At 40.5% G+C, this 27,373-nt stretch overlaps 2 protein-coding genes across 5 annotated transcripts in view; one reads left to right on the plus strand and one right to left on the minus strand.

Annotated features, from left to right (window-relative positions):
- The window catches only part of TPD52L1 (tumor protein D52-like 1), a 34,244-nt gene extending 21,212 nt beyond the window's left edge, over positions 1 to 13,032 (plus strand). Inside the window, exons 4-7 of one of the 4 annotated variants that reach the window (XM_009999102.1) lie at positions 4,285 to 4,299; positions 6,483 to 6,521; positions 9,235 to 9,295; positions 12,901 to 13,032. In XM_009999102.1, coding sequence (XP_009997404.1) covers positions 4,285 to 4,299; positions 6,483 to 6,521; positions 9,235 to 9,295; positions 12,901 to 13,032 — 247 coding nt within the window. Of the gene's footprint in view, positions 1 to 711; positions 715 to 4,284; positions 4,300 to 6,482; positions 6,526 to 9,234; positions 9,296 to 12,900 lie in introns of those variants that run through there. The other 3 variants (XM_009999103.1, XM_009999104.1, XM_009999101.1) reach the window with 3 other exon arrangements.
- Positions 13,033 to 17,367: 4,335 nt separating this feature from the next.
- HDDC2 (HD domain containing 2) lies at positions 17,368 to 27,362 on the minus strand. Its single transcript, XM_009999209.1, has 6 exons — positions 27,263 to 27,362; positions 27,026 to 27,191; positions 26,043 to 26,145; positions 23,391 to 23,459; positions 19,856 to 19,994; positions 17,368 to 17,510 (listed from the first exon to the last, which is right to left on the minus strand). Exons 1-6 carry the CDS (start codon positions 27,360 to 27,362, stop codon positions 17,416 to 17,418), a joined length of 672 nt encoding a protein of 223 aa, XP_009997511.1. The 3' UTR covers positions 17,368 to 17,415.
- Positions 27,363 to 27,373: the final 11 nt, after the last annotated feature.

A 27,373-nucleotide genomic window follows, 5' to 3' on the forward strand; every position in this document is an offset into this window, starting at 1 on the left:
ATATTGCAGTTTAAAATGCAAATATGGTGAGTGACTTGCCACCAGGATATGGACATAAACTAAGAACTGTTTGACTCGATAAAGTTAAACATCCATAGGTAGTATATGTCTTAGATGTCTAAAAAAGGATGTAAGAATAAGGAGGTATGCGGTCACATTTTTCTAGTACATTTTTTATCACTCAGCAATCTTGAGAACTGAAAACGTTCTAAAACAGAGGTTTGAGCTTTAATTTCTAACTCTCTGAAGTGTTTGTTTTCATTTCTTTTAACTTGTATGAACTTCTAACACCTCACATCTCCCCAGATGAACAGGTAGTTATGTGTAAATAAATTTGTTTCTTTGTTCATCCTTTACCTATTGTTTGTCCACCTGGTCTTTCGTTTGATGCCCTCTGGCTCTTCTATTAGGAGAAACAGTGACTGTAGTCCTTCTGGTGTCCTTCACATCACTCATGATTCACTGGTTTTATCCTACTTCCCTTCAGTTCCCTCTTTTCCAGGCTGAGTTTCCAGATGCATGAGTTGCTTTTGCAAGCCCTTTTCCAGCCTTTATTTATTCTTATTGCCTTCCCTGCATTAGTAGTTGTACATTTTTGAGAAACGCATGATGAGATGTGCGTGCTGTGTGTGGCACAAATGCATCCTCTATTTTCATTTTTTAACACTTTTTAACACTTCCTCCACCAAGACAAGCCCAGTGCTCAGTGAGCAGGTCCTGTTGCTGCCTCCATCCTTTGAATCCTACAGCAGTGACCACAGAGTTGGTGTGCAAATACCTTGAACACTGGCTCTTGATCACAGAGGGAAGGATGACTCTAACAGTTCCATACTTCTTAGGTCCTGTTGCTTGTGCAAAGGCAGAAATGTCTTTCCTGTAATAAATCCTTTAATATTTCCCATAATTAATGACTGCTACCAAATTCCTTTGTCCTACCTGTCAGTACCAACCTCCCACTGTGATCATGCTTCTGCCTAGCACTTGGAATGCAGATGGGTGGTATTTATCCCATTAACCCCTTAGCCAAGGGTGTAAAGCAGAGACTAAGTTCATAAGCATTTTGATTAATCAAGAAGCTTGTTCCTAGCCACTTTCTTTGATAAAAAATATTACCTGGTTGAGAATTTTTCAAGAAAATATGAACTATCAGCACTGTCATTTTTTTGTGTTCACTTACTGTGTTAAGTTCTCAGTTAGGAGAGTTTTCTTGACATTTGATGACGAAGAAGCAAGTGGTACAGCTAGTATCCTATAATTACATAAAGCATGGCATGACTTGGGCCTTCTGATATGTATGATATGATATTATTTCTTTTCTCTCATTTTCTGACATGGAGAAGCAAGATCAAGGGATAGAGGGTAATCCCAGGTCACTCATGGAGCAGTAGCATGGGCTCAGATCTCTCAGAAGCAGAGGTTACAGGGACATTTCAGCATGGCTCTTGCCATGTAGAGCACAGACAGGATACGAAGTTGAGGGTATTTTACCATTGCTCCTTTGCATCTTGGTTTTGGATCATTTCATGCAGTTCTATTGGACAGCTCTGCAGCTGCCCATGTGGATCTAAGAGTTTCAGCCCTGCTGGTGCCCTTTTTAGAAATAAATTGTGATACCAAGTGAGAGACTTCCTGATTTTTTGTTGCTTTACAAAAAAATAAAATCAGGAAGCTACACATACTACATTACTACATGCACACTACCATATACATTACAACTACACGAGTAAATGCATTTAAAGATTAAGCTAACAAAGGCATGCATGCAAATTAGGATGTCAGCAGTTATACTGCTTATACATCCTTTATTCAACTGTCTTGTGCATTTTCTTTAATTACATGGTCGCACAGACCCCTTTCATATTCAGTGCCTGAGATGAGCCAGCTCTAAAGATGAGTAAAGGTAATACAATACCTCATTCCTGCCAGGAGTTGGAAGACACATGTGGGAAGAGACAGACTGCTGCAGGGGGGAGAGCTTGGGGATGTGATTGAGGTGGCTAAATGTGCCCATTAGAGATGATGGGAATTGGCACAGAAGGGACATGGGGTACCAGAGGGGTGGAATAAGGCAAAGTTCATCCCCTTGGAAACGGGCGAGGGAAGTTCTTGGAAGTACAAAGCAGATATTGGGGGAATGCATTAACCTGTTGTTTTCTAAGTGTCCAGAAGATAGTATGATGGCAAAAATGTAAAAGGTTCTGTCAAGAAAAATTAATCTTGAACTGATAGTGCCTCTTATAGAAGATGGAGGGGAGGCAGAAGATGTGATAGAGCTTGACTCTGATAAGGCTGTCCATACTGTTTTCACTCCTGTAAGTGAACTAGAGAAATATAGTTTAGGTGTTACAGCTTAAGCAGGAAGAAGAGAGAGGGAGTGGAAAACTATATTCAAAGAACAGATGTCAGTAGGTCACCATAATGCAGGATTTTGCAGGCATCTATCTTGAGTCTTTTACTCTTGAGCATTTTCATTACAGGTTTAGATGATGGCATCATGTGTACATTTAAAATCCGCAGATGACTGCAGTGGGAGGGAACGCAGGCATTTTAGGCAGCAGGATTACAATTCAAAATTATTTTAAATGATAAAATAAAATTCAGCGTAGAAAAGTGTGAGGCACTTTATTGACAGGTGGAAAAAAATTAAAAGCAGAGATGAGGAGCACTGACCAGCCAGCTTTGCAGATAAGGGCCTAGCACGTGCATTCAGGCCAGGGCACCACCCTTGGAAGACTGTGCAAATGAACTAGAAGGAATGGGAAGAAAATTTTAAGAAGTCAAAAATCAGCTTCAGAAAATACAGCCAGTGAGAGTGTTTGAATGAGTTGGCTTTTAGGTTACACAGTTGTGGCTGAATAGCGAAAGGAGAGGAAGGATATGATCAGTTAATTGTGAGAGATCAGGAAAAGCGTTCAGCTGTAAAGCTGAACAAGGGTGCAGATTATTTCTGAAGGCTGTGAAATCTCTCTCATTGGAGGTTTTTGGAAGCAGATTAGGCCAATATCTGTTGGAGACAGTTCAGGTATAATTAATCTACTTTAGCGCTGGGGGAGTTGATTCTTGGTGTGCTTGTATTGCTGTGCCCTTTAGGGGTTTTTGTTGTGGTGGAGCTTTTGCACTGGCAATTGCTGTGCATTTCCAGGATTTCTGTGATCTAGGGTTGTTCTGGGCACTTAAAACTGTTGTCAAACTCATTGGGAGATTAATTCTTTGAAATATTGTAGCGCTCATACCTCAAACTACCATTCCTAAAACTGTGTGGCTCCTAAATCCCCCATAAAGGAAATAGTAATATTGTTTTGCTTCAGAATTTAATTTCATGAGTGTTTATTTTGCTGATGGGTGAAGCAGTTTTCTCTCATTCTACTGACATTCACCCCTTCATTTGTGTTTGTTGTTGTTTTGGTTTTTTTTCATAACCCTGTAAATAATCCTGAATAAATCAATGCTTTTCTTCAGAGCAAGGTATGCACATTTTGCAGTAAATAATGCATCACACCACACATGGAAAAAGGATGTGAAAAATAAGTATTGAAGAGATGTTTCATTCATGTGTGCGCTACCTTTGTGGCTCACAGTGTGAGACAGGTGTTCCCTTGAAATGGTCTGTAATTAAAGACTACATCAGGTGCTCCCAGATGAAGGAGACACTGCCTTCTTCATCATTTCTTGACTTTGGAACCTTAATGACAGCCTTTGAACATTGTATATCACTGTGCCTCTCTCACTTCTGCTGCTTTAATTAAGCTGCTTGTGAGCTGGAAAATGGCGTCAAAGTGTTTCGAGTATTGTTTTCAACAAGGAAGAAGCATTTTAGAAAATGTCATTTTGGTAATTAAAAGTGCCTTATTTTTGCCATACCCTTATCAGCTGAGAGATGATTAAGAGATCCAGAGGGAAAGAAAAAGACAATTGCTGCTGATGTACATGTACTATTCCATATTGTCAGTACTTTCTCTTTAATGAGGATAAGGCAGGATTTTGGGAGGGAAACTGGTTTGCATCGTTTGAATCTCATCTAATGACGAGAACACAACAGTTCAGCAGACAAAACTTCCATTCTTTGTTGACTGTTGTAGTGAAGGAGTGTGTGAAAATTTTTACTTTGAAGGAATCTCAACTGATCCTCATTCTAGTGTGAATTCCAGTATGGAGATTTGAATGCAAATGACTTTATTTTTGTCCTTGGGCAGTTTGACGTGCTACAGATATAGGTGTATCCTTTTTTTACATTTTTGTAATCCTTTTAACTCTTGCTTTTCTTCCTTTATGCATCCACCACAGATCTCATTCAATTGGGTAAGATACATTACTGTCCTTTAATACTACCTCTGTACTTGACAAGATCTGTTTTATGGAATATAATGCAATAACCTCTTTCCTTTCAGCATCGTTATATATGATAAAAATCATGTGTTGCTTAAACATTTTTACAGCATGGTGAGCATCATAAGGAGAGGACTGGACTGTTTGCCTTGCTCCTGAGTAGATTATTCTCAAAATCAAATCATGAACTCATTCAAAAATGTTGCTCTTGAGAAAACCCATTTATATATAATCCCATTTTTTCAAACATCTTTTTCTGTCAGTTTTGAACATATACAGCAAACATTCTGTAAAAATTATATTCACTCTGCAGAGTTTTATGAACATTGAATAAAGAACTTAATTACTTCCTCTTCAATAAAGAAAAAGTCTGTTAGTCATGAAATGTACATGCTGACTCTTATAAGAGTTTTGGGTCCTGAGGAAATTTCCAATAGTAGGCCAAGTTCTTAACATGATTAAAAGGGTTCTTTATATTCAGAGCTTGAATTTCTTCTTAAAACTTGCATCCTTACCTCTTGAAAGAAACTAAAAGATGAACTCAGTGAAATGAGCACTTAGTATTCAGATTGTCTGTCACATGCCATCTTTCAGCTGTGCAAATTTTATTTGGCACAATGTAATCTTCTTACTTAGACCTTTGTATCTGGAATGTTTTGTTCTTAGAAGAGGATCAGCCTATGCTGAAATACTTCCAAATTCTTATTTTGGCCTATTTGTCATATGTTAGAAGACTAAGATGGTAAGCATGCTTGTTTAATTTAACTAGGATTGTTAAACATGTGCCACATTTGTGAAATGTTTGGGCTAATCTTTCATGAGTCTTAAAAATGATGTGAAAAATTGAACATGAAACATTTGCATTGTCTGTTTTCAGTTCTTGTCTATCTGAGCTTAGCAGAAGCCTTAAAATATACACAACAGTTCGTATAAAATCACTCTGTCCCACCTGCTTGCCAAATAGCTCTTCCTCACCCCCTCCCCCAGCCCCATTTCTGAATCTTCATGCTGAGTGGAAAAAAAAATATCTTTTGTGTGTACATTAACAGTGTGCTGCTCTGAATTTGTACAGTTTAGAACAAACATGTGCTGTTTATATGAGAGCTTTTATTTTTTAATGCTATAATCATGCTTTGTGTGATTGCAGCCAAATGTTGGTGTCCCTTAAAGCTCTCACTGTGCTTAATCAGGCCAGGCTGCAGCTGTCAGTCACCACCAAAAGTAGCCATGCGTGAATTTTTGAACAATACATAATCTTACAGTGCACAGTTTATTTATAACGTTCAGGTCTAAGTGTGCTTACGGACAGTTCTTACACTTCCAATAAAGATTCTTGTTCAGAACAGGCTTGATGTTTCCCAGCAGTAGGGAATAGTTGGGCTGCCCACTCCAATTGTACATTGGAGCAGGCAGCCACTTGCAGGGTTAAAGGTGTGCAAGACAAATTGGGGATGTTTGAGTGATGCCAAGGCTCCATCTTCTTCTTGCCAGCCTTCCAATAATCTTGCTGCTGGGAAGCCTGAGGAGGGAGGTGTGGTGAGGAGAGCTGTGGACACTTGGTAATATTGAGGTGTGAGGTGAAACATCCTAGAGATGGAGACAGCAACAGAGAGCTGCCTCGCTGGTTGAAGGCAAGTAGCCTCTTGTGCAGGAGCCTATAGAATCTGAGGCCCAGCACTGGCTATTTGGACAGCAGATATGGTACATGCAACAAAGGCAGGCAATTGCCTACTTACCTGCTGCCTCAAACCAGCTCTGCTTATGTTCACAAACCTGAGGTGTACTGGATTCACCCAGCTCAGAGCTTATCCTCTGCTGCTGCGGAGCATGGAGGTAGCTCCCTGTTCCTCTGCCTCACACTGCATGTTGCTGTAGATAGCAGGAGTCTGCATCATTTGAATGGATATTGCCAGCACCTGTTTTGCATAATTCTTTTGAGCCCTTTTCAATTGCTGATTGGTTGGCATGAGAATGTGGTGGTAAGTTTTTCAGTGCTGAAAGCAAGATGGAATTCACAGGTGAGTTTAACAAACTTGCCATCAAGAGAGGAAGAGTAGCAATACTTAAAATTAATTTAAAAATAACTATATGTTATAATCATGTTGCAAACTGGATTTTACAGCTTTTTTTCCTTATCTTTTTCTTTCCTCCTACAGCTACTCTATTCGTCATTCCATAAGCATGCCTGCCATGAGGTAATATGCTATCCCTATTCTATTTGCTATGGTGATGTTCAACAGTGTGCTGAGGGGGGATTTACATACTTTGATCCTGATCCTGCAGTTTTTACTTGTATGAATAGTCCCACTTCTATCAATTCAGGTTATTAATGTAGATAAGGGCTGCAGGATAGGCCATCTGTGTTGTTTGGGGTTTTTTTTCCCTTTTAATTGTATTAACTGTTTAATCTCTTGTACAAGCCTCTGAGTAAATGAAGCAGTTCTGAGATGTATTTGAGTAGTTGATTGTTATCAGGATTTATTACTGAATCTGAAATTCAGTTATTTTGCTGTCTATAGAACATCATCCAAAGCCCATTAGCATCAGAGAAGCTTTCCATTCCAGCAGGCTTTGGCTCATGCTCCTATGGAGGGATTTTATATGAGTGTTTTCATATTTTAATGGCTATAATCATGCTTTACTTGATTGCAGCCAAATATTTATGTCTGTTCAAGTAAAGCTCTGCCTGTTTTCAGGAAAATTAGGATTCAGCTTGCTTTTTACCCCTCAACCTCTAAATACATTAATATCTCCACTTGGAAAGGACCTTAGAGATCATCTAGTTGCAAAAAACCCCAACCGTGGGCAGGGACACCTCTCATTAGACCAGGTTGCTCAAAGCCCCATCCATCTTGCCCTTGAATGCTTCCATGGAGGGGGCATCCACCAATTTCCCTGGGCAACCTGTTCCACTGTCTCACAACCCTCTCACAGTGAGAGAAGTATTCAAGGCCAGGTTGGATGGGGCCCTGAGCAACCTGATCTAGTGGGAGGCATCCCTGCCAATGCAGGGGGGTTGGATCTAGATCTTTAAGGTCCCTTCCAACCCAAACCATTCTATGATTCTATGAAAAAGTCCCTCCCTGGCTTTCTTGCTAATTCATTTGACTTCATCAGGTGGATATTTAAGGCAAGCATTCACCACTGTGACCTATGGGTGAAATGTATGTCATAAAACTCAGTTTGTCTCTTGTTTTGACTCTACTTACCCTATGAAAAGTTTGTCATCTATTTAGCAGAAACCTGCATTATTTTTCCAATTAGCTTCTGTTTGCCCTTTTCTTAAATTAGGGTCAGTTTAACTCAGCCTAATGAGGGATACAGTGTAAAAGTATTTGCAAAAATAGAGGCCATCACCATCCTCCTGGTAAGTTCCCAGAATGTGCAAAGAAGATGAACTGGAACACTGAAGTTTTAGCAGCCATTGGCTTCATTGCTTTGTGAAATGAAGTGCAGGCTCCTCCTGCATGTGGTTGCCGGTCCCTGTGGATGGCAGAGAGGCATGGAAACCTGCCAGGATGAAGTGGTTTTCTCTCAGTGTTCCACTGTGATGGTATCCTCTGTTATGGTTAAAGACCACAGTTACTTTTTATTTCATGTAGAAGCAAATGAATGTCATGTTTTTAGTACATCCTGTTGACCATGCTGGTAGGAGGTACCCTGTGCTTTCCATGGTAATAGTTTCTATAATCACTTTCTGCCTGTACTCCAAAAAAAAAAGGTGGAAAAAAACCTGAATTAAGTAGCTGCTTCATTATACTGTAGTGGGCTTAGGTATATCCCGTCACTTCTTTGTTTCTTGTGGTAAAGAAAGTACAAGAGGAAACCTGCTGGACAATAGTTTCTGAGCTGCAGTCTTCACTAATAATGAAGCACAAACTATGTTATAGTTGAGCTCTCAATTGTCAAGCAAGGAGCAAAGAACCAGAGGAAGGTGCCCTTTACAATCTAAGCAACTGAGGGGCAACTTGATTACAGATTTCTGGGGGAATCCATACTCTCACTTTAAAACACCAAATGCATTATATTCATACTATTCATAACATTACATGGCAGACATTAGTTCTGTTTGCAGGAAGAAATGTAAAAAAAAATAAATTTAATGCATTTTAAATGAAAAAGAAGCTATGTTTCAAGTTTTAGAGAAAGAGACAGGTTGTCAGGCAAGCCAGCAAACCAAATATGTTATTCGCTTTAAGAAGGAAAATCACAGCTGTTGCCTTTTATTGAAATTCTTCTAAGATATGTTCAGCTCACAGTTTTCCCCAGAACAGTGTTCTGTTCTATTCTACAGTGAGTGAAAGGCAAAAAAAAAGCTTAGCTTTGTCAGAGTGGCACCCTTGGAAAAGTGTCACTAAAGTCTGAAAGCACCAGGATACACCTGCAGTCCCAAAATCATGGAGTAGGGGGTAAGGATTCTTCAGGCATTTGGGACCCACTCCCTATGTAGGTCTAATCTCCTTCATCCTACCCTTAGGACATTAAGCCGACATATTTTTAATTATGTGGATTATGAACTTGCTGAAAAAAAAAAGTTAATTTAATTACAGCAACAACACAAATGAATAAAGCCATAGAAATGCAGCACTAGTGCCAGCATTCTCTGGTTGCTCTTCTGAGAACATAACAAATGTATCAGAGGATAGGCAGGCCAGTCACTGTTTGATGTCAATTACTAGGCAGGTTCTGCTTTTGCAAATTTGTAGCTTAAAAATACTTATGCAATTACCATAATTGGATTCTACTGACAGAGCACAAGTGACTTTTCATATCCTACCGATCTACAGCCCTGTGCTATCAATCATTCCTCATTCTGTCCTGCCATTGTTGCCTGGTAAAAACTGATTGAATTGTGGAGTGACCCCATGATATTTGCAACTGACTTCTTTAACTTCTTTTTTCTCCTAGGAATTCTCCAACTTTCAAATCGTTTGAGGAGAAGGTTGAGACCACTGTCACAAGCCTTAAGGTAAGGGTTAGAGGCAGAGTGACATGGCTGTGTGTGTTCAAGTGTGACAGCTTAGTTGTCCATATTATTTGTAGAGGAACTGACTGAATTTGCTGTTCCACCAAGAATTTCACAGAACTGCAAGAGCACTAATGGAAAATGAAGGCAATTTGCAGACCATGTCTGCCCTGTTGCTAAAAAGTTACTTCTCTTGTCTGCCAAAGTCAGCAAATTGTCTCAAGAATGTCAAAAAACCAGCCATACTAAAATGGCAAGCAGAGACCTCTCATAAGGTGTGACCACGGTTGATGCTGCTGTGCAAGGCAGAGCCATGTGCAGATGCAAGGTCAGCTTTTGAAAGCAGTGGAGCCTCAAGAGTTCTGGCATGTGCCATGCCAAACAGACACAGATGTAAGCCTTGCAGAGTGAATTTCCAGCCCTGAGCTGCTTTCATTTCAGTACAAGAGATGTATCCACTGAGTGCCCCTTACTCAGCTGGTGGGAGCTGTCGTGTCACTTAGGTGTGGTTCACACTACCTGTGTGGCTCCTATCACTGAACTCGTCTTTCTGTAATGCAAGTGTGTTTCCTCTCAGATTTAAATATTTTGTCTGGATTTAAAATTTCATAACTACACTGATGTATTTGCTGTGGGACAGGAAGATCTGATGGCAATGTTTCTAGTTATCACTTATGGCACTTGTTAAGGCTCTTATATAGCAGGACAGAATGTGGCACATTTGCAGAAAGCAAATCTTTGCTGCATGGTAAGGCACATTGGAGGGGGAAACAATGGTTCTTTTTCATCAGATAAAGTCAAGTGGGCTCATAAAATGGCATTTTCCTTTGCTGCAATAGAACTATTCCAACACATTCCACGTACAGTCTGTCAGCAGACAAGAGCCAAATACACCACCCCTCATTTCAGGGGGAACTGAAAATACTTGGTTAATGTCAAAAGGCATGGCAACTTGTCAGGCATTAAAAAGACAAGCAAATGGCCTTCCCCTTGGGGCAGAAGGACATTCCTTGTCAAAGAAAATGCTAATTACAGCTAGAACTGAAGCAGCAGGTGCAGTGGGAAGATCTGTCTTTCCCGTGCCACTGTGAAATTGTACAGCAGATAAAATTTTCCAGTCAGCATCTGAAGAAAGTGGGTAGCAGAGCATCTCCATTACACCGTGTCAGAGAGAGAAACCTCATTGCAGTGTCACAGGTGGGAGGCTCATCCCAGGGAAGACTAGGAGCATCCCAAGGAACTAGAACACAACACAGAACTCCACAGCTCTAGCTGAAAGCCTCTCTATGCTTTCCTAGTCATTCTTTTCACCTTCACTGCAAATGCTTTGTCTACTCAGCCTCACTTTAGGAGAAATCATTCATGCAGTGAGGTGCATCAGCTTGGAAGGTCTGAATTCCTGTCTGCTGCAGTCAAGTGTATCACTTGCTTATCTCTTTATGCTCCTTCCACCCATTAAGATTAAGAGTGCAGCTCATTGGCACACCTGAGGTCTGAAATTTATATATTTTTTTGCTTTTTTTTACCACCCACAAGTTAGAAGGAACCACACTGGAGACCCATTTAGTCACTAAACATACTCTGAAGGCTTCTAGTTCTCAAGTTTGCTCTGTGACTACTCCAGACTCCACAAATCCATTCCTCCTATGCTTAGGCCAGCCTGTGTGAGGGACAGCTTAAAGCCTTTTGCCTTGCTTTGAGGGATAAAGGACAAATGTGTGATTTCCTTTCTGCATCAAGGAAGAGGTGTCCATTTCCTGTCCCTTGGTGTGTCATTGAGAAAGAGGAAAAGTCAATCCAAGCTGTGTAGCTCTGAGGACCATTTCTTCTTACACTGATCTGCTTGAGGAGCCTGATCTTATTTTGCTGATTAAGCAAAGGTGATGTTCTGGGAGAGACTATTTGTCATGCCCGCTCTTAGCCTATCATACGTTCAGGGTGCTCTTAGGTCAACTTTTAAGGGATCAGTTAAGCAGGACAAATAAAAAATCCTGAGTCTCAAGTCATCTTCCAGGTCCCATGAAACCTTCACTGCCCAACTTTATTAGCAAGCCCACAGACATTTTCTGAAGTACTTTTTCTCTGTATTTTTTTCTTACATTTCTTTATGCAAATGGAGAAAGGAAGCTATAGAGTCATGGATCTAGGGTGCGACCAACATAGGCTGGGGACAACTAGGAATGTCTCAGCACTGTTCTTCCTTTTCCCTGCCTCTGTTCCAAGGCTTGCAAGCTTAGGTAGACTGGGATGAGAGGGTGATCGTAGACTGCTCCTTCAATTCTAGGATCCTGATGTGATCTAGAAAAGTGAGGAACTTCCCAGAGAGGTTTCTCACAAAAGAACAGCAGTATCATTATCATCTTCCCCTGTCTCCTCCTCCCTTGCCCATATTAGTTACAGATCTTCAGTGGTCGTATAGTTTTCCACAGTTGGCCAAAACTGATGTTCAGATTTAATACATTTAGAAGTAACATTTCAAATTAGATGCAATTTGCTCTTGAGCCTCAACTTGCAGCATTTTTAGGAGAGAGCGTTAATTCATCTTGCCCTGGAAATCAACAGGACCTGGGTGCCTGACTCTCTTCAACTTTCTGAAAACCAAAACACTGATAAATTAAATGTTTGCTGTAAATACTGGGGTATTGGCCAGAGGCATTCAGTAAAATGACTCACATCATTCTTGTTTTCTGATGGAAGAGCAGGCAGTAAAGCAAACAGAAAATTAAACTGCATGAATGTTTCTGATTGAGATATCCAAACTCACATGCACCTTACTTACTTGAGTAATTGGGAAAAGTGCAGGAGTAGTCTACTTTTACAATCATTCTCATCAGTCTGATCCAATGTTCTTTTGAAAAGTTTTATTGGCAAATAAAATTAACGAGTTTTGCCATAAAAACTTAGTAGTAGCTTTACTAGACAGTGGCTACCTTTTCACTTCAAGTCCTGGGCCTACCAACATTTAACAACATATGGGTTTGTATTGTTGTTTGCAAGAATCAGTGATGGACCAATAGTTGCTAAGAGTCAGCACAAACCACGAGACTGGACACAGATTTTTTAGTAACCATGACTCAGACTGTCAGAGCAAGTATCAAGCCTACTGCTGCCTTATTTTATTGAACTTTCAAGAAAGACAAGCTCCTATGCTAGCTGATGAAACTAAGGATTAGATAGGATTAACCCTTTGGAAACTTAGGACCCAAAGTTCATTTAATTAAAATAATCTTCCTATGCATTCAGTGGCTGACAGGCTGGAAAAATGCCAGCTTGGCTTTAAGTCCTGCTGCAGTTGTAGGATGGAGTAAAAAGTTTTGCCCTGTTCTCAGGCTTGAAAGAACCACAGTAAGTTTACTAGTAGGATCTGGGATCCTGCTTGGGACCTACTTAGGGACTAAATGCCACTGTTAGGTTTTACGATTGCAGCCTAGAACTTTAGAAACTGGGGGAGAAAAGGAGTTGTTATATTTGACTGGTTTTATTCAAAGAAAAACCTGACCCTGCACATGCTTTGCCTGAGCTCTCTCATGGCCATGGGGTGGAATGCAGATGGATCACGCTACAGCATGAGCAGAGGAACCTGCTGTTCTCTGTTTGCCTTGTTTCAGACCAAGGTTGGTGGGACAAGCCATCCAGGGGGCAGTTTTGAAGAAGTTCTCAGCTCTACAGCCCACGCCAGCGCACAGAGCTCTCTTGCTGGCACCCGGCTCCCCGAGAGTGAAGAAGAGCTTCAGTGTTAGACCATGGGCTCTCCTGAGCTGCACATGCCTCTCTTCAGAGACTTGCCCAGCCAGTGATTTTTAGAACCCCCTCACCACTCAACTTGTGCAACAAGGTTTTGTCAGCTTTGGAAAATCACCTCCCTTGCCTTGTGCTGAAGAAATGTTCGTTTTGGATGCGCCATTTTATCATCAGGTACTTTGTACCCCATAGAAACCACACAAATCTATGACTATAATGCTCTAAATTTTATGTTAAGTGACCCAAATAGTTTTCATTTCCACATAACTTCCCTCCAATAATCTCCCTGTCTCTGCTTCTTCTTTCTTTTAGTTTACTTTTTTCTATCTGTTGGTTTACAACTTCCCTCTCAGTGCCACATCAGACAGATGGACACAGAGCTGTGCAAAGGTTTTTCCTGCCAGCAATAGCCTGTATACCAGCTGTCTACCAGCCATACCACGTGCCCTTTGCTGAGGAGTAATCTGTACATAATCTACTTCCTAATGGAATTAAATCACTTATTGTCACAAAAAGCTTTTTCTCCTTTACTGGTACAGTCTAGCATTGCCCTCCACCCATTAGTCAGCAGAGTTAATGGAGGACAGGAAGAGGCATCCAGTTATTCATGTTGAAACTGAACTGATCACAGTGGATGAGTTAAGATCATCATAGCTGGAAAAGCTTCAGTTTAAATATATGTTCCATTGCTTGCTCTCTGTGGTTTGGTAAGACTTAACAGTTTAAGTTAATTGCAAAGGGAAGTGGAGTGGAGGGAACCTCTAGTCATTTTGCCTTTTATCTTCCCCTCAAAAATAAGGGAAGGTGTATTTATGAGCCTCAGTCAAGATACAGCCTTAAGAGGAAAAATACGAACTCAACAACTGGCTAAAGAAGTGCTGTAGGTTGGACAGCCCGTTCCTTCAGTCTGCATTTTTGAGCTGCTTGCATAAACCCTGATCTCTTACAATACATAGGATAAGTAGTAGGTACTTCCCTTTTGGTGTCAAATGGTGTTGTGCATTGCTCCAGGCCATAATCCCACCAACCACATTATATCTGCTTAATCACCAAGAGCCAGTCATCTCTCAGCTTTGCTTCAGCATGTTTTCTTGCATCTTTTTAAAGCTTTTTTTCCCCCAAGAACAGAGCAGCACACTTGTGACACTATCTTGCTGTCTAGTGAGCACCTGTCAGTCTGCATGTTGCATTACTCAGTTCACCAGACTGAGATGAACACAACCTTATCAATAAAGTATAAACAAGGTGGAAAAGAGTTTGGCTGCCTTCAGAATGGATGCATTATCTGAGCATTTCAAATCAGTGTTAGTGCATTTGACATTACCGACTGCTTAAAATCTTGTGAGGAAATTGGCTTTAAGTGATATTTTTTTTCCTGTGTGGCTTTTGTTACAGTTTTTAAGATGCTGGAAGTCCTTTCATAATGGTCTACAGGACATAATTTTGGACATGTATATCTAATGCTTCTTGAGTGTCATTTTTAGCATGGAAGCAATTCCAATTAGGGGTTTTTTAGTACAGTTTTCTTGTGAGAGTTTGCTAGCTTATTTTACATGGTTTTGTGCATAAATGTGAATTTATTTAAATAAGGAAGCTATTAATAGTCAACTTAGTTTGTGTAAATGAAGTTATTAATATTCTTATTAAAAATAAATTTCTCTCTTACTCTTTTACACTTTATGACTTTTTTTTTTTTTTAATTCTGTGTATTTACCAGTATTACTGTGCATCTCTAAGCCCTGCTATGTCTCTGCAGGCATCAAGGTAAGTCACAAGAACAAAATCTGCCATTCCTACAGTTTTAAAAATCTCTTAATTTCCTTCTGGACCTGAAATTCCCCATGGAAACCTGTGGTTCAAGTTCTGAAACTGTTGAAGTTCAAAGGACAAAAATTATTAAACCAAGTTCAGCAGAAGTGAAATGCATGGCAAAAAAACATCATCTAGGTCTACAACTATTGACCATCTTTTGAGCAGGAACAGCAGCCAAATCAAGGTTAAAATACTGGATCCAAGCATTGTCACCTCCTACAAGCCACTGATTTAGACCTAATTTTATTTAGATGTTAATGTACATATATACATATACACACAGAAAAGTGCTTCTGGGAAAGCAGTAAAAGACTTTAAACTGCATTCATTAAGAGCATAATTTAGAGCATTTGTGTGACTATGATTGTTAGTGGAGGCAGGATGGCCAAACCTCTCTTCCATAGAAATCCTGACATGTTGTTGTCGTTACAGCAGCTGCCACTATGTGTACACTCAGTGCTGATAGGGAGATCAGGAGAAAGATTATTTCCTTGCACAAGCCACATGCCCAGGGCACAGCACCCTTTTCCTACCTGTGAACATTCACTTTGGAAGCCTGAGGCCTCCCCCAGGCTGTTTGCTAACCTGTCAACATGTGGTGCATGCTTTCTGGTAACATACACACTTTTCCAGTCTCTTTCCAACCAACTCCTGTTTCTATTAAAAGGCAGTGCCCAAAACTGACAAACAATAGCACCAGCAATGAGAAGATGGGGATGTAATTTTACATACAAGTACCTGTAAGATGTCTTTAAACAAAATCAAACCCACAGAACACACGCTCAAACCATGTCTGTGCTTCCCAGGATATTTACCTTCCTGACACCATTGCACTGCTCACTGGGGTTCAGCGCTGCATCCCCTGGGTCCCCTGCAGAAGGCTGTAGAACCAGCCAGCAAAGCCTCCTGCTGTGTTGGAGGAACTGACTGTTCCTGCTGTGTTTCTATCAAACAGCCTGTTAAGGCCACTCTTCTTGTTTGTCAGGAACATTCTCAGTTCTGTCCTCCAATGCATCTGTAGATCTTTCAGCCTTGGCATTCAATGCAAACTGATGGAGACTATGATCTCTGTGCATCTCAGTGGGATCAAATGCTAAAGAAAGCTCAGCAGGCCCCACTCCCTCACCCCTGCAGTATGACAATTGGCTGCCAATAACCACTGATTAGCTTGCTGCTGCTCGGCGAAGTGCAGCATGTTCTTCCAGGGTCTCCATCAGGCACAACTGCTGCCTTGTGTGAACAGAGGAGCCATCCCACATCCCAGTGGGACCAACGCACTCTGCATATTTTGTGCACTATGCTGGTGGCTGAGGCAGGAGTTGCCAGCAGCTCTGCACACAGCTCTGTGCCTCTGCCAAAGGCACCAGCTGCAGGACAAAGCACCAGCTCCTGTCAGGCCCCTGAGGTGTGTGTAAAGGAGACATTTCCTGGAGTCATGGTGCTGCAAGGGGTGTGCTCAGCTAAAGCACCCTTAAAGGCAATGACAACTAAATTTGGTTTTACGCTGCCTCATTTGACATGAGGTTGAAGACAGAAAAGCCAGCTCCAGGTCTCTACCATCTAATTTCTTCAGGTGCAAACTTCATTATCTGGTAATTGTGACATTGCCCTAATCTCCAGCTGCACACATGACACAACAGTTAATCATGCAGACACTGGCCTCATTAAGGCATTTACCACCATTACAGCTTTACTTGACAAGCATATTGTACTTTTACATTAGCATTATTGCTTCCACTGAAAACTTGACATTTAAAGCAGAATCAGTGCCAGCATGTAACAACATGAACAGAAGTTGGCCAGGTTCACATGGACTTTTGCATCAGACTGCACAAGCTCCAGAAGTGCCCCCCAACATCAGCTAGTCTGTAATTATCAACTACCTGTCTGTAAAACTGCCAGTCCAGGGTGAGGGGGAGTCAGGAATACTGGACTTATGGAAACATCAGCACCATTCTCTGGTACAACACAGGAACAGTGGAAAAATCATATGAAACAATGAACATATTGAGAAAATGGAATTAAGAGAGATTACTTACCAGTTCTATCCACCATCAGTTCTTAAGGCTTATGCACTCCACAGAAATCTCATCTCTAAGTCTGGCTCTGTCAAGAGCTTCTAGAGAAATGTACTTGTTGGTCTTGCTTCTTGGTAGCGTAGTGAGAAGATATTAACCCATTTGATACAGAAGGTACTTAAATCCATACATACTTAAAAGTCACAGAAAAAGATGTCCCAGTCAGTGCATTACATAAGATTAGGTTGCAATCAGCTAATGTTGAAACTTACCTGAATTTCCTTAGTGGAGAATTTATTTCTAACTGAGAATGCATCAATCAGAGGCTGATTAAAAAAACCCGAAACTCCTCACCCCCCATTCTAAATATTTGGCCCTTGACATAACCTCTAGTCTATCTAGGTCACTCCTTTCTAAGTCGTCCAGGGATTCTCAAAAGTGAATGTGCAGAAAAAAAAAACTGCTGGAAAAAACAACAGCATTACAGAAGGAAAAATAACGCACAGAATGTAAAACAAAGGATTTATTACAGCTACAGCGTTTACAAACACCTTAGGAGTGTGGATGAGATGTAGCAGCTATTTTTTTATTCCTTTCTGTGTTAATCAATGATACAAGCTGGAGTATTTCTGGGTGAACAAACTTTCCTGCAAAGGAAAAGAAAGGGAAAGTTAATTAAGAAGGCTCTCCCTCTGCAATGTGTGAAAGGCTGGCAGTGAAAGGTTAGCAGGCATGTGGCTTTAGGCTCAAAATAAATGCCAGATTAGTAAGCAAAAGTACTCCCATTTTACTCCAGCTATGGAATAACTGTAAGAGTAGTTCCAGCTATTTTTCCCCCTAAACTTACAGAAAATCTTTCATGCTCTATTCAAACACTGAAGAACTGAAAAAACAAGGATGCACCCTAACCTGGACACTCCCATGCTACGTCCTCTGCTACAGGAAACCACCCGTTACAGGTGCACAATGGGTATATGTGTAGGCTCTACTCAAGACACCAGCTTAGTTTAAGTTACTGAATTCTAGTAGGAGGGCAAAGATGTCAATTACAATATCAAGTATTCCAGCTATGCTCATGCTTTTCTTCTTTCCCTTCTTCCCTAAACAAATTACTGTGCTTTTCAGAAAGATTATTATTATTTCCCTGAGGAGTCACTGAAGTATAAATGGGACCTGTCAGGAACTATGTCTGGTGATTGTTCATCTTCTCCCTGAGTTTGTCTGTCCATAGTTTTGTTCTGTATTTTTCCCAGGATAGGATGACTTGGGATCACAGTTATCTTTTGGTGTTCAACTCCCTTTGCTAAAATAATAAAGACTCTTATTCTGCCTATTTTTCCTTTCCACCATCAGTTTATTTTGGAAAGGATGAAAGAAACTGGATAGAATAAAAAAGTAATACAATACAATACAAAGTAACACAATACCTAAAACATTTCACTGAGCTGGTTCTCCCATGTACCTTGGGCAGGTCACACAAGAGCAGAGCCCACATAGGGATAACAAATTTTAATTCACTGGCTCATGAAACACTAACAAAGCAGAGAGAAGCTGCTGACTGAGCACCAGTGAAGACTGACATCTCCTTTACAGCCCTCTGATGATATATGGAGATCCATAAATACGTGCAAGTGTAATTAATGTGGGGCCTGTCTCTAGGTGAAAAGTCCAGTAAAAGGAACTTGGCATGAGTAAGATTCAGGTTCAATACATATAGAGAAATGTAAGGTATTTTCACACTGCAGGAAGTTTCTCCCAAAATATTTAGGATACTTCATCAATTAGTAAAATAACTAGTTCTCACTTGCTCTCAATGTCTGTTAGGAAAAAAAAAAAAAAAAAAAAAAGACAAATGCTCCAAGTTGAACGAATCCTCTAGAGGTGCTGCAATTGTCAGATTAGATCAAGTCTTTCTGAAACTTTTGAATTATCTTCAGATTAAAGGCTTTCTTGGAAAAAGATATCACTCTCTGCTGCTGGTCCACACAGGGCTGTAAAATGTAGCCTGAAATTCATTGTGGCTGGACAACAGAGAAATAAATCATCAATCCAGAATATCATTGTCCTTTAACCTGTAGTTTATAGCAGCCAGGACTGCATATATTTGTTGGGCTAAAGTTGCCTGCTAATCTTTGCACCTTCAGCTAGTCTGTTTTGTTATTGGGCTTTTGATTCTTTCTTGGTGTAGCCAGTTATAGTTGTGCATAATAGAGTGATTGCTGCCTGCATAGCCTCTGTGATTTCAGATTATCTGAAGAACACCATGCTATTGAGATACTGCTCAAAAATGCAAATATGCATTGTGGGAATGCCCAGAAAAGACAGTTTCCCATCTGACTTTTATTTTTGCAAAGGAAGATAAACATGAAACAGTGGAAAGAACAAAAACATGATGGGGATTGAGAGCAAGAGGCAACAGGAGAAGATAGAAAAGTTCTTCTGATGAAGGGTTTTGGAAAACAACAAATAGACTTGCCTTGAAATCACAGACTTTGTTTTCACGTGAAAATAGCTCTCACACACGGTCCTCGGGGTTACTGCAATCTCACAAGGTATTTTTAGACCAGGGAGGCTACTATCAGAGTGTCTATACCTCAAATACCCATTAGTGTGCCAAGTGGTTGCTTACCTTCGAAGTCTCTTGCCCTGGCCTTCAGTAGCAGCTTGGATAGCTGAGTCTGTGTTATGAGCACATAGGAACAGCACAGTCTGTAGAGGGAGAGAAAGCCTGTGAGCTCAAAGCAAGGTTTGGGCAACACAGATGCATACAAACCCAGAGATGAAAGGCAGAAAATTTGGAGACCAATTAGAAGACATAACTATGAAAGGGTGAAAAATTCACTACTACTTTTCTGCTCTTTTTGTGTGATTCAGACAGTGTGAACATTGTCAACAAGGATGTGTTTTAGCTGTATTTCTGTATTTAAGGCCAACACGAGCATTATATATTTCATTTCATTTATGAAAGACAAAGTAAGCTCAAATGTCATACCAGCAGTTGAATTGTAAAAATCTTGCAGTCTGCCAGGTGTGTTTTCCAACTCTTCATATTCAAATGCTTGCAGGATCATCTCACACTGATCCAACTGTTTTACAAACTTGGCTTCTGAAGTACACTGGTTTTCATATTCCTGAACAGATTTGCAGTTATAAGAAAAAAATGTTGTTCTTAAACAGAGTATTAGAAGCTTTTTATATATCTTGAATTTTCTTCATCAGTAAAAGCTAGTACATAAATATTCATGACAGTTTTATTTTTCACTCTCTTTTTAAAGACTGCTATTCAGCAAAACCCTTGAAGGAACTATGTGCTAACTTTCTATTAAATGCAATGGAACTTAAGAACACAATTCTTTTGTATACTCCTAAAAACACAGCAAGTGTTTTGGTTGAATCAGGAACGATATGGAGACAACCCTCTAAGATATACAAGTTAAATAATAAGTTACATTTAACAGTATTTTATATCTAAATATCATTTCAGGCCTGGTTAAGGCAATTAATTACCACAGTGTGCCTATGCATTACCATCACCTATTTTTAAGACCTATTTTGCACTCTTCTTCACCACCTGCTGTTTTTAGAAGGAATTGTTCTTTACATTTCTCTTGTCAGTTCTCCTCCATCTCTTTGGTCTAATCTGTCTGAGCTACTTATGTCTTCATGTCTTACCCAGGAGATAGGCAGAGGAGTAGTTAAGGGGTTTCCTCCCCTTCAGACTTTAAGTCCTTTAATCCCTCTGCTATCTTTTCCCTCTCTCCAGTCATCATCAGTATATATCACAAGCCATTCACATTTCTAGTCAAATGAACAATTTTGCTGTTGTTCACTTCCAGTGATGGTTGCAAACAGATTTGCCATTTAATTTTCTCTTTTCCAAGTCTACTTCACTGCATTTCATGTCTCATCAGCTCATCTTTTCCATAGTTCCAAAAGTAACCCCAGAAAAAGGCTTCTTTTTGTGCAGGTTACCAATACATTGATACTGGGTAGGTCTGACCCCATTCATCATCACCACTGCCAATTATCTGAGCAGAGGCTTAAGGACACACTGGGCCCATCCGTGTTCCCAGATCCGCACAATCTGTGACACACAGCAGTTCTGCAGATAAAAGCAGCACAAGTACAGGAAGAGGTTTTTCTTACTGACCAAAGAACATGGCATCTCCTTCTGCATCTTAAGAAGGCAACTGTGTGTGTGACCATAGTGGCAAGATCCTGGGTTGTAATTCCAGCAGAGCGATGCTTGGAGAAGTGTTAGGGTCACTTCCTTGTCTGACATACTATTAGGAGCTTGTTTGTTCTTATGCTTGTTGCTTTACCTTTGGAAGTTAGAAATCCAGATTTTGATAGGCAAGATCGATTCATATACTATTCTATTTGGATTTAAACGATGCTTTGAATTTCCAATTACATTTTGATGATTATTTCAGCAATCAATTTAATTTCAACATTTTTACCTTCCTTTCAATCTAAGCTTTGCCTCATCTTTTAATTGTTTAAATAGTGCTTCTTATTTTCTTAAATCAATTTATTTCTAGTTACTCAATTTAGTTCTTTTTGGTTACCAAAAAGAACAAACTCTTAGCAGTATTACAAAGAACTTCAGAAGGAGAACTATGGCCCTTTGCTTGTAAAGGTCTGTCCCACCTCCAGCAATCCATCTGTTACCAGCCTCTTTGTGCCATACAACCCACCAGATCTTATTCATACCTCAGCTCACATTAACCTCAAGAAACATGAGCTATTCTATGTACAGCTGTGCACAGTGCTGAAATAAACTCACTGTTACCTCCCTGAAGGTCTTTAAGAGTGCAAAGTTAAACAGTACACTTCAGAAAAACAGTAACTCGTCTCTCAAACATCACAGCCAGGCTTTTAAAAATTACTCCTGTGCTTTTGCTCTTGAAAACAAAATAAGCAGGACAGAGCTGAAGTGTGCTAGCCCATTTACTTTCATGTTTTTTCAAACCTGGATTAAGTTACAAAGTAAAAATATATTGGAGGCATCAATACCATCCAAAGCAATAGTCCTTGTAAGGCTGAAAGGGACAGAGGGGCAGGGATGAAGGCAGAGCAGTGCAGGACAAGAGTGGCAAAAGATTTTGTCCTGTTAGCCTGGGCCTTTCTTCACTCACAAAAAGAAATCTGAGGGAAATGCCTCTAGCATGCTGAGAGCACAGCATCATACCAAGCGACCAAATGCTTCTTACTTTCTGCCTTTTTTACTTCCTTCTTTTGAAGAAGCACGTAGTTGTTCCACTTAAAATAAGACTAGAGGGACTACATGTGAATATTAGATTTTTAGGTTACACTCGCTGCTATGTGGGTTACACTCATACTGCTGCATTGGAGACTGAATGCCAACAAAATATCCTGAAGGTAGAAAAAAGGAGCAAATGATCAAGTGTGTGAATGTTAAATTATGGTTACTGAGAATGATAAAAAGCTAACACGCTGAAGAATGACTGCATACTGAACTAGCACTTATACAAACATAACAGACTGAGGCAAAGAAGAAACACTATATGTGAAAAAAGAGTCTTAAAGGAATAATCTATCAAAAACTTCTTCCTCAATTATACCTGCTTCCCAAGGAAGAATGAACCACTGCTCACTAAACAAATGCACACACATTATTCCACAGATCTGGTTATGCTGGTTTACCCCCTTACCATTCATGTGGAAAAGGGAAAGTATCAGCATAAAATACAGGTCACTCAGGTCACAGAGTCAAAGAAACATAATGCTTTGTTTTCAACTACACATAAAGAAGAGACTGTAGCTGCACTTGTCCTCATGCACACTGTAGCCAGAAGATAAAGTAATTATAAAATTTAACTGTTTGGAAATAATCTAATCATCCCTAGTTTGAAAGTATAAAAGATTACATCGATTTAACAGCATGAGTTCACATCAGAAAGTTAAATCATTTTAAAATACAGAAGATGCTTTCCAGTACAAACATTCAAGATACCCAAGACCAGTAAGAAATGTGTTGTTTGTGGAAAGGCACTGTTCTGTGTCAGTATACTACATTTAAGTTTAAACCAGAAGTTACTACTAAATATTTTAGCCTAATGGGCTGTATAATAAAGAAATGGAAGCCACATAAATTTTCACTTGCATAAAAAGCAGAAAACACTCCATATTGTCTTCAGCTCCCATTATTTTTTCCTGTATTAAAAGGTCATGAGCTGCAAACAGCCACATGTGAACAAGAGATGACACAGTAAAAAAACAAGAGGGCTGTATATAGAGGACAAACTCTTCCTTCAGTTGTACAAAAAAAACCCCTGGGACAGGTGAGGCCCTGGACAGAAGCTGGTTATTTTGCTAAAGTTTGGGGTTTCTGTTTGAAACTCACTCTGAAGTGACCTTGACTCACACCATTAGCTTTATCTCCCAAGCAAATGAATCTACCCAGCTTGAAATCAAACTAAGAGATGGCAGTTTCATTGGTAAACAAGAAAAGGACAATGCGTCACCCTAAATTTTAGAAAAGTATTAAAAGAATGCAAGCTTACTTCCCAGAGTTCATAGATTTCTTTTCTAAGGTCCTCAGGTAGAAGCTGTGTCAGTTGTTGCATAGCTGCCTGAAAAAAAAGAAGCCATTTCCATGTATCCATTTTTTGAGCAAGTACATTTTTATCATCACTTTTTTTAAAGAATTAATTACTTGTTACCAAGTTTGTAGGAACGTACACTACACAGTATATGCACCTCTACATAAACCTGCCAGAGAAACAAAAGGACTACTCAAGGACTCTTTTATGGGAGTTGCTAAGTGAATTGTTAGAGAACTAGTCTAAAACACAAGAAAAACAACCTGAAAGTTTATCTGGTATGTTCAAGACTCCAAAAAGAAGCCCAGAGCAAAACAGCTGAGTCAAATGCCAGGAAACTGCCATCAGTTACCAGCTCTGCCTTCCAGATTTAACTAGTGGATGCAACATTTGAACTTAACACCTTATAGGTGCAGCTCATAAAAGCAGCTTCAAAAGACTTAACTCCCAGTTTTGACAAAAACACTGCCCCCTCCCAAACGAGTACTCAACTAGCACATTTCCACTAGCAAGGCTGAGAACAGCTACTGACTATCAGGCAGGAACAAAACATAAGCCTTAAAAATGTCAAATTTTGACAAACAGAGAAAAAAACCCCACTTAATTCCCTGCAGCAACAGAACACAGTGCTCCCAGACTGAGATACCATTTGCTCAACCACAAAAATCCTGGTACAAGGTTTAATGCTGTATCAAACTAACGATGTAACCAGTAACGATGTAACTCTGTGCTCTCCCAGCTGATCAGACTAATTTCTGTGCTATTTCTACCATTTTCCTCATAACACCGAGGGCTGCTTATGAAACAATCAACATCATAGGCAAGACAAAGGTTTTGGGCCATGATTGTTCCTCCACTTCAAACACAGGGCATAGTTCCACAATATGACTGAACTGAATCAGCTGCTCCCCAACACTGAAGCAGCAAGGTTTCATTTCTTCCCACCTCCTTCCAGCTCCAGCTCAGCAGATTTCATGGTTAGCAGGCCAAAATCTTAACTGGTTAAAAAAACCCAAATCAAACCTAAACAACCCCCCCCAAAAAACCCCGTTTGTTTGTTGGGGGTTTTTTTGTTTTTTTAAAAGCAGGTAAATTTCCTGTTGCCTTGGCCTTGGTGAGACTAGCTGATTAAATTGACTGCACAAGCAGAAAACTTCAGAACCAGCTCAACATCAGCTGCAAAGCAAAGGGAGAGAAAAGGAGAACTCTGCAACGGAAACAACATATTGATAGTTCAGCTCACACCACCTCAGGAAACAGTTACTCTTGGTGTATTTTTACAACAAAGTATTTCAGCATCAGTCTAAATATTTAATGCTTGACCCCTCCTTCCCACAAAGTCAAAAGAAAAGTCCTCACTGAGTGCAACAGGAGCAGAAGGATCTACAAATACTTAAAAAAACTTCTGAAACATACATAGCCTCAATAGCCTTTTTCATTGCCTAGATACAAATGAGAATTCTCTCTGGACAAAGCTGAAACCTGATCCTCCCTGACGAAACAACCTTTGGAGACTTCAGCAAAGAGTTGTAATTATTTGTTTAGTGTAAGAACACACCAGCAAATAGATTGGAAAAAAAAAATAAATAGCAGAATTCTAGTCAGTAAAGATACTACTTTAAGGATGTTGTTCCACTTTCTTAGCAAAGAGCTTACTACTAGAGTTAGTCATAGTGTCGTGTTTCCCTTGTCCCTCCTGTCAAGTTTTAAGCAGGTAAGCATAGAAGTGGTGGGGGGTAAATAATCTCTGAAGAGCTAACTGTAGTCTCTAAAGAGTTTCTGAGGCATCATGTTGCCCTCTGGTTGTGGCTGAAGGAGTGGTTTACATTTTCTTCAAATAATGTAACAATCCAAAAATGACAAACCAACGGTTTGTGTAGGTATAGGGCCAAAAATAAAATAACTCTAGGCATTCTGCACCTGAAGACTCAAGACAAAAAAAGACACCTGAGTCTGGAGTCCTGTGCAAATGGATTACATTAAGTGTCTATGATAACCACATAATCTGGCACCACACATGGCTATCCACCCTTCCCAGTGCACTTACTCCCTGCTCCCCACTTCTGGGTAAGGTTCATCCACATGACTAATTCAGGCTACCAAAAATCCAGCCCGTTGAGGAATAAATGCCCAACGTGAAGATTCTTTCAAAGCTTCTACTTCTGTAACATTGTATCTGTACAAAAATCAAAGTGAGCTGAAAACTTTGGTTGGTTGTAGCATACTTTTTTAATGCAAATTATGGTATTATGTTGTTTAGAGGGTCCCTTCACTCCCACCAGAACACTGTAGCAAGAGTATGAGGGTAATGTATTAAAACCAGAAGAAGGGACATTTAGGTTAGACATTAGGAAGAAATTATTTAGTGAGGGTGGTGAGACACAGGAACAGGATAGCCAGGGAAGTTCTGGATGCCCCAACCCTGGAAGTGTTCAAGGGCAGCTTGGATGGGGCCCTGAGCAACTTGATCTAGTAGGAAGTGTCCCGGCCCATGCAGTGGGGTTGGATCGACGTGATCTCTAAGATCCCTTTAAACACTAACCATTCTATGACCCTATGATTAAAAACATGCAGAACTCTTTAGAAATGTGGTTTCACACCTTAAGTCCATACCTCTTCCCTCCTGTGTTTCTCCTCTTTTGAGATATTATCTGCAGGAGCAATATCTCCAACAATGCATTCAGCCATATCATGTACCAAAGCTAATCGTATGCACCTGACAAGAAGAAATAATCATTAGTTTTTCAACATTTTAAGTTATATCTTGCTATTCATAAAGCTATGAGACTGCATGATTTATCCCCTTCATATATTTTACAAGTTGTTGTTTCTTTTAAAAAACTTTACATAACATTTTTCACTCCTTTGCTAAGGGAAGTAGTTTCCACCTAGACACGATTTTAATTCCCTATTTCTAGCCACTGCTGCTTATAAATGTAGACTTAAGTTTAAATACACTTTGTACTACAGCACAGCATTCAAAAGTAATGTACTGGCTTTTTTAGATGTGGTAGCTAACAGCATTACACACGTCCCATTATTCCTGCAACAGGTTGAAAGTAATCTGATTGGAGCCATGCCAGATTCAGTATATCATGACACTGGTAGCTCTGCAGCTATGCCATTCTGCAGCAGAATACTCAAAAAAGCCTTCACATCAGCTCCGGAAGGGACAAAGAAAGCATGATCCCATACTACACTTGACAGTCATTCAATGTGATCTTTTCTCTGCTACGCTAGATAATTTCTGAGGCTCCTTACTGCTGCTGAGTGCTAATCTGCCAAAACCCTCACAGTCTATGCTTTTGCTGTCTGCTGCTTCAAACTGCGTTTTAACTGAGTGGCTTCAGCTTACTTACTTATGGCTTGAGAGAAGACCAGCTCAGAGCCCCTGCAATGAAGACTCGAAGTTTAGCAATAGAAGTTTTTAGCCCCTTTCAGCACCCTGTCCAAAGGATGGAAGGAAGAGGGGAAGGGAATTCAAACTCCTTCAGTCTATGCTAACTGCTCTTCCTCAGGGTGACATTTTTTACCACTTTGGTTGCCGCTCTCCCGCAACACTAAGATAGGGTCACGATAACAAGAGGCAGCCTCACCTGTCCTTGTTCAGGCTTTTGTCTTCGGTCACCAAGGCCATCATCGCCATCCTGTACATGTGGTCGGACACGCTCTCTGGATTCGCCACGTTCCTGTACACCCATCCCGTGCGCGGCACCCGCTGCGTGAGGAGAGAGAGCGTCACCTTGAGTTCGGAAGGCCTCGCTTCGGAAACCTCAGCAGAAATTCTGTCCCTCCACGCTCAAGGAGCTTTGATGCTCCCGGGAAACACGCACCCGGGCCCCGCAGCGGCTGTGCCGGGACGCGGAGACACCGCCTCCCCGGGCCGGGAGCAGGCACGGCCAGCGCCGCCCGCAGGGGCCTCCCCAGCCTCATGGCGCCCCCCC

This window comes from Chaetura pelagica, unplaced genomic scaffold (assembly GCF_000747805.2).
Source record: "Chaetura pelagica isolate M959 unplaced genomic scaffold, ChaPel_1.0 scaffold90, whole genome shotgun sequence".
In the NCBI taxonomy this organism is placed as follows: Eukaryota; Metazoa; Chordata; class Aves; order Apodiformes; family Apodidae; genus Chaetura; species Chaetura pelagica.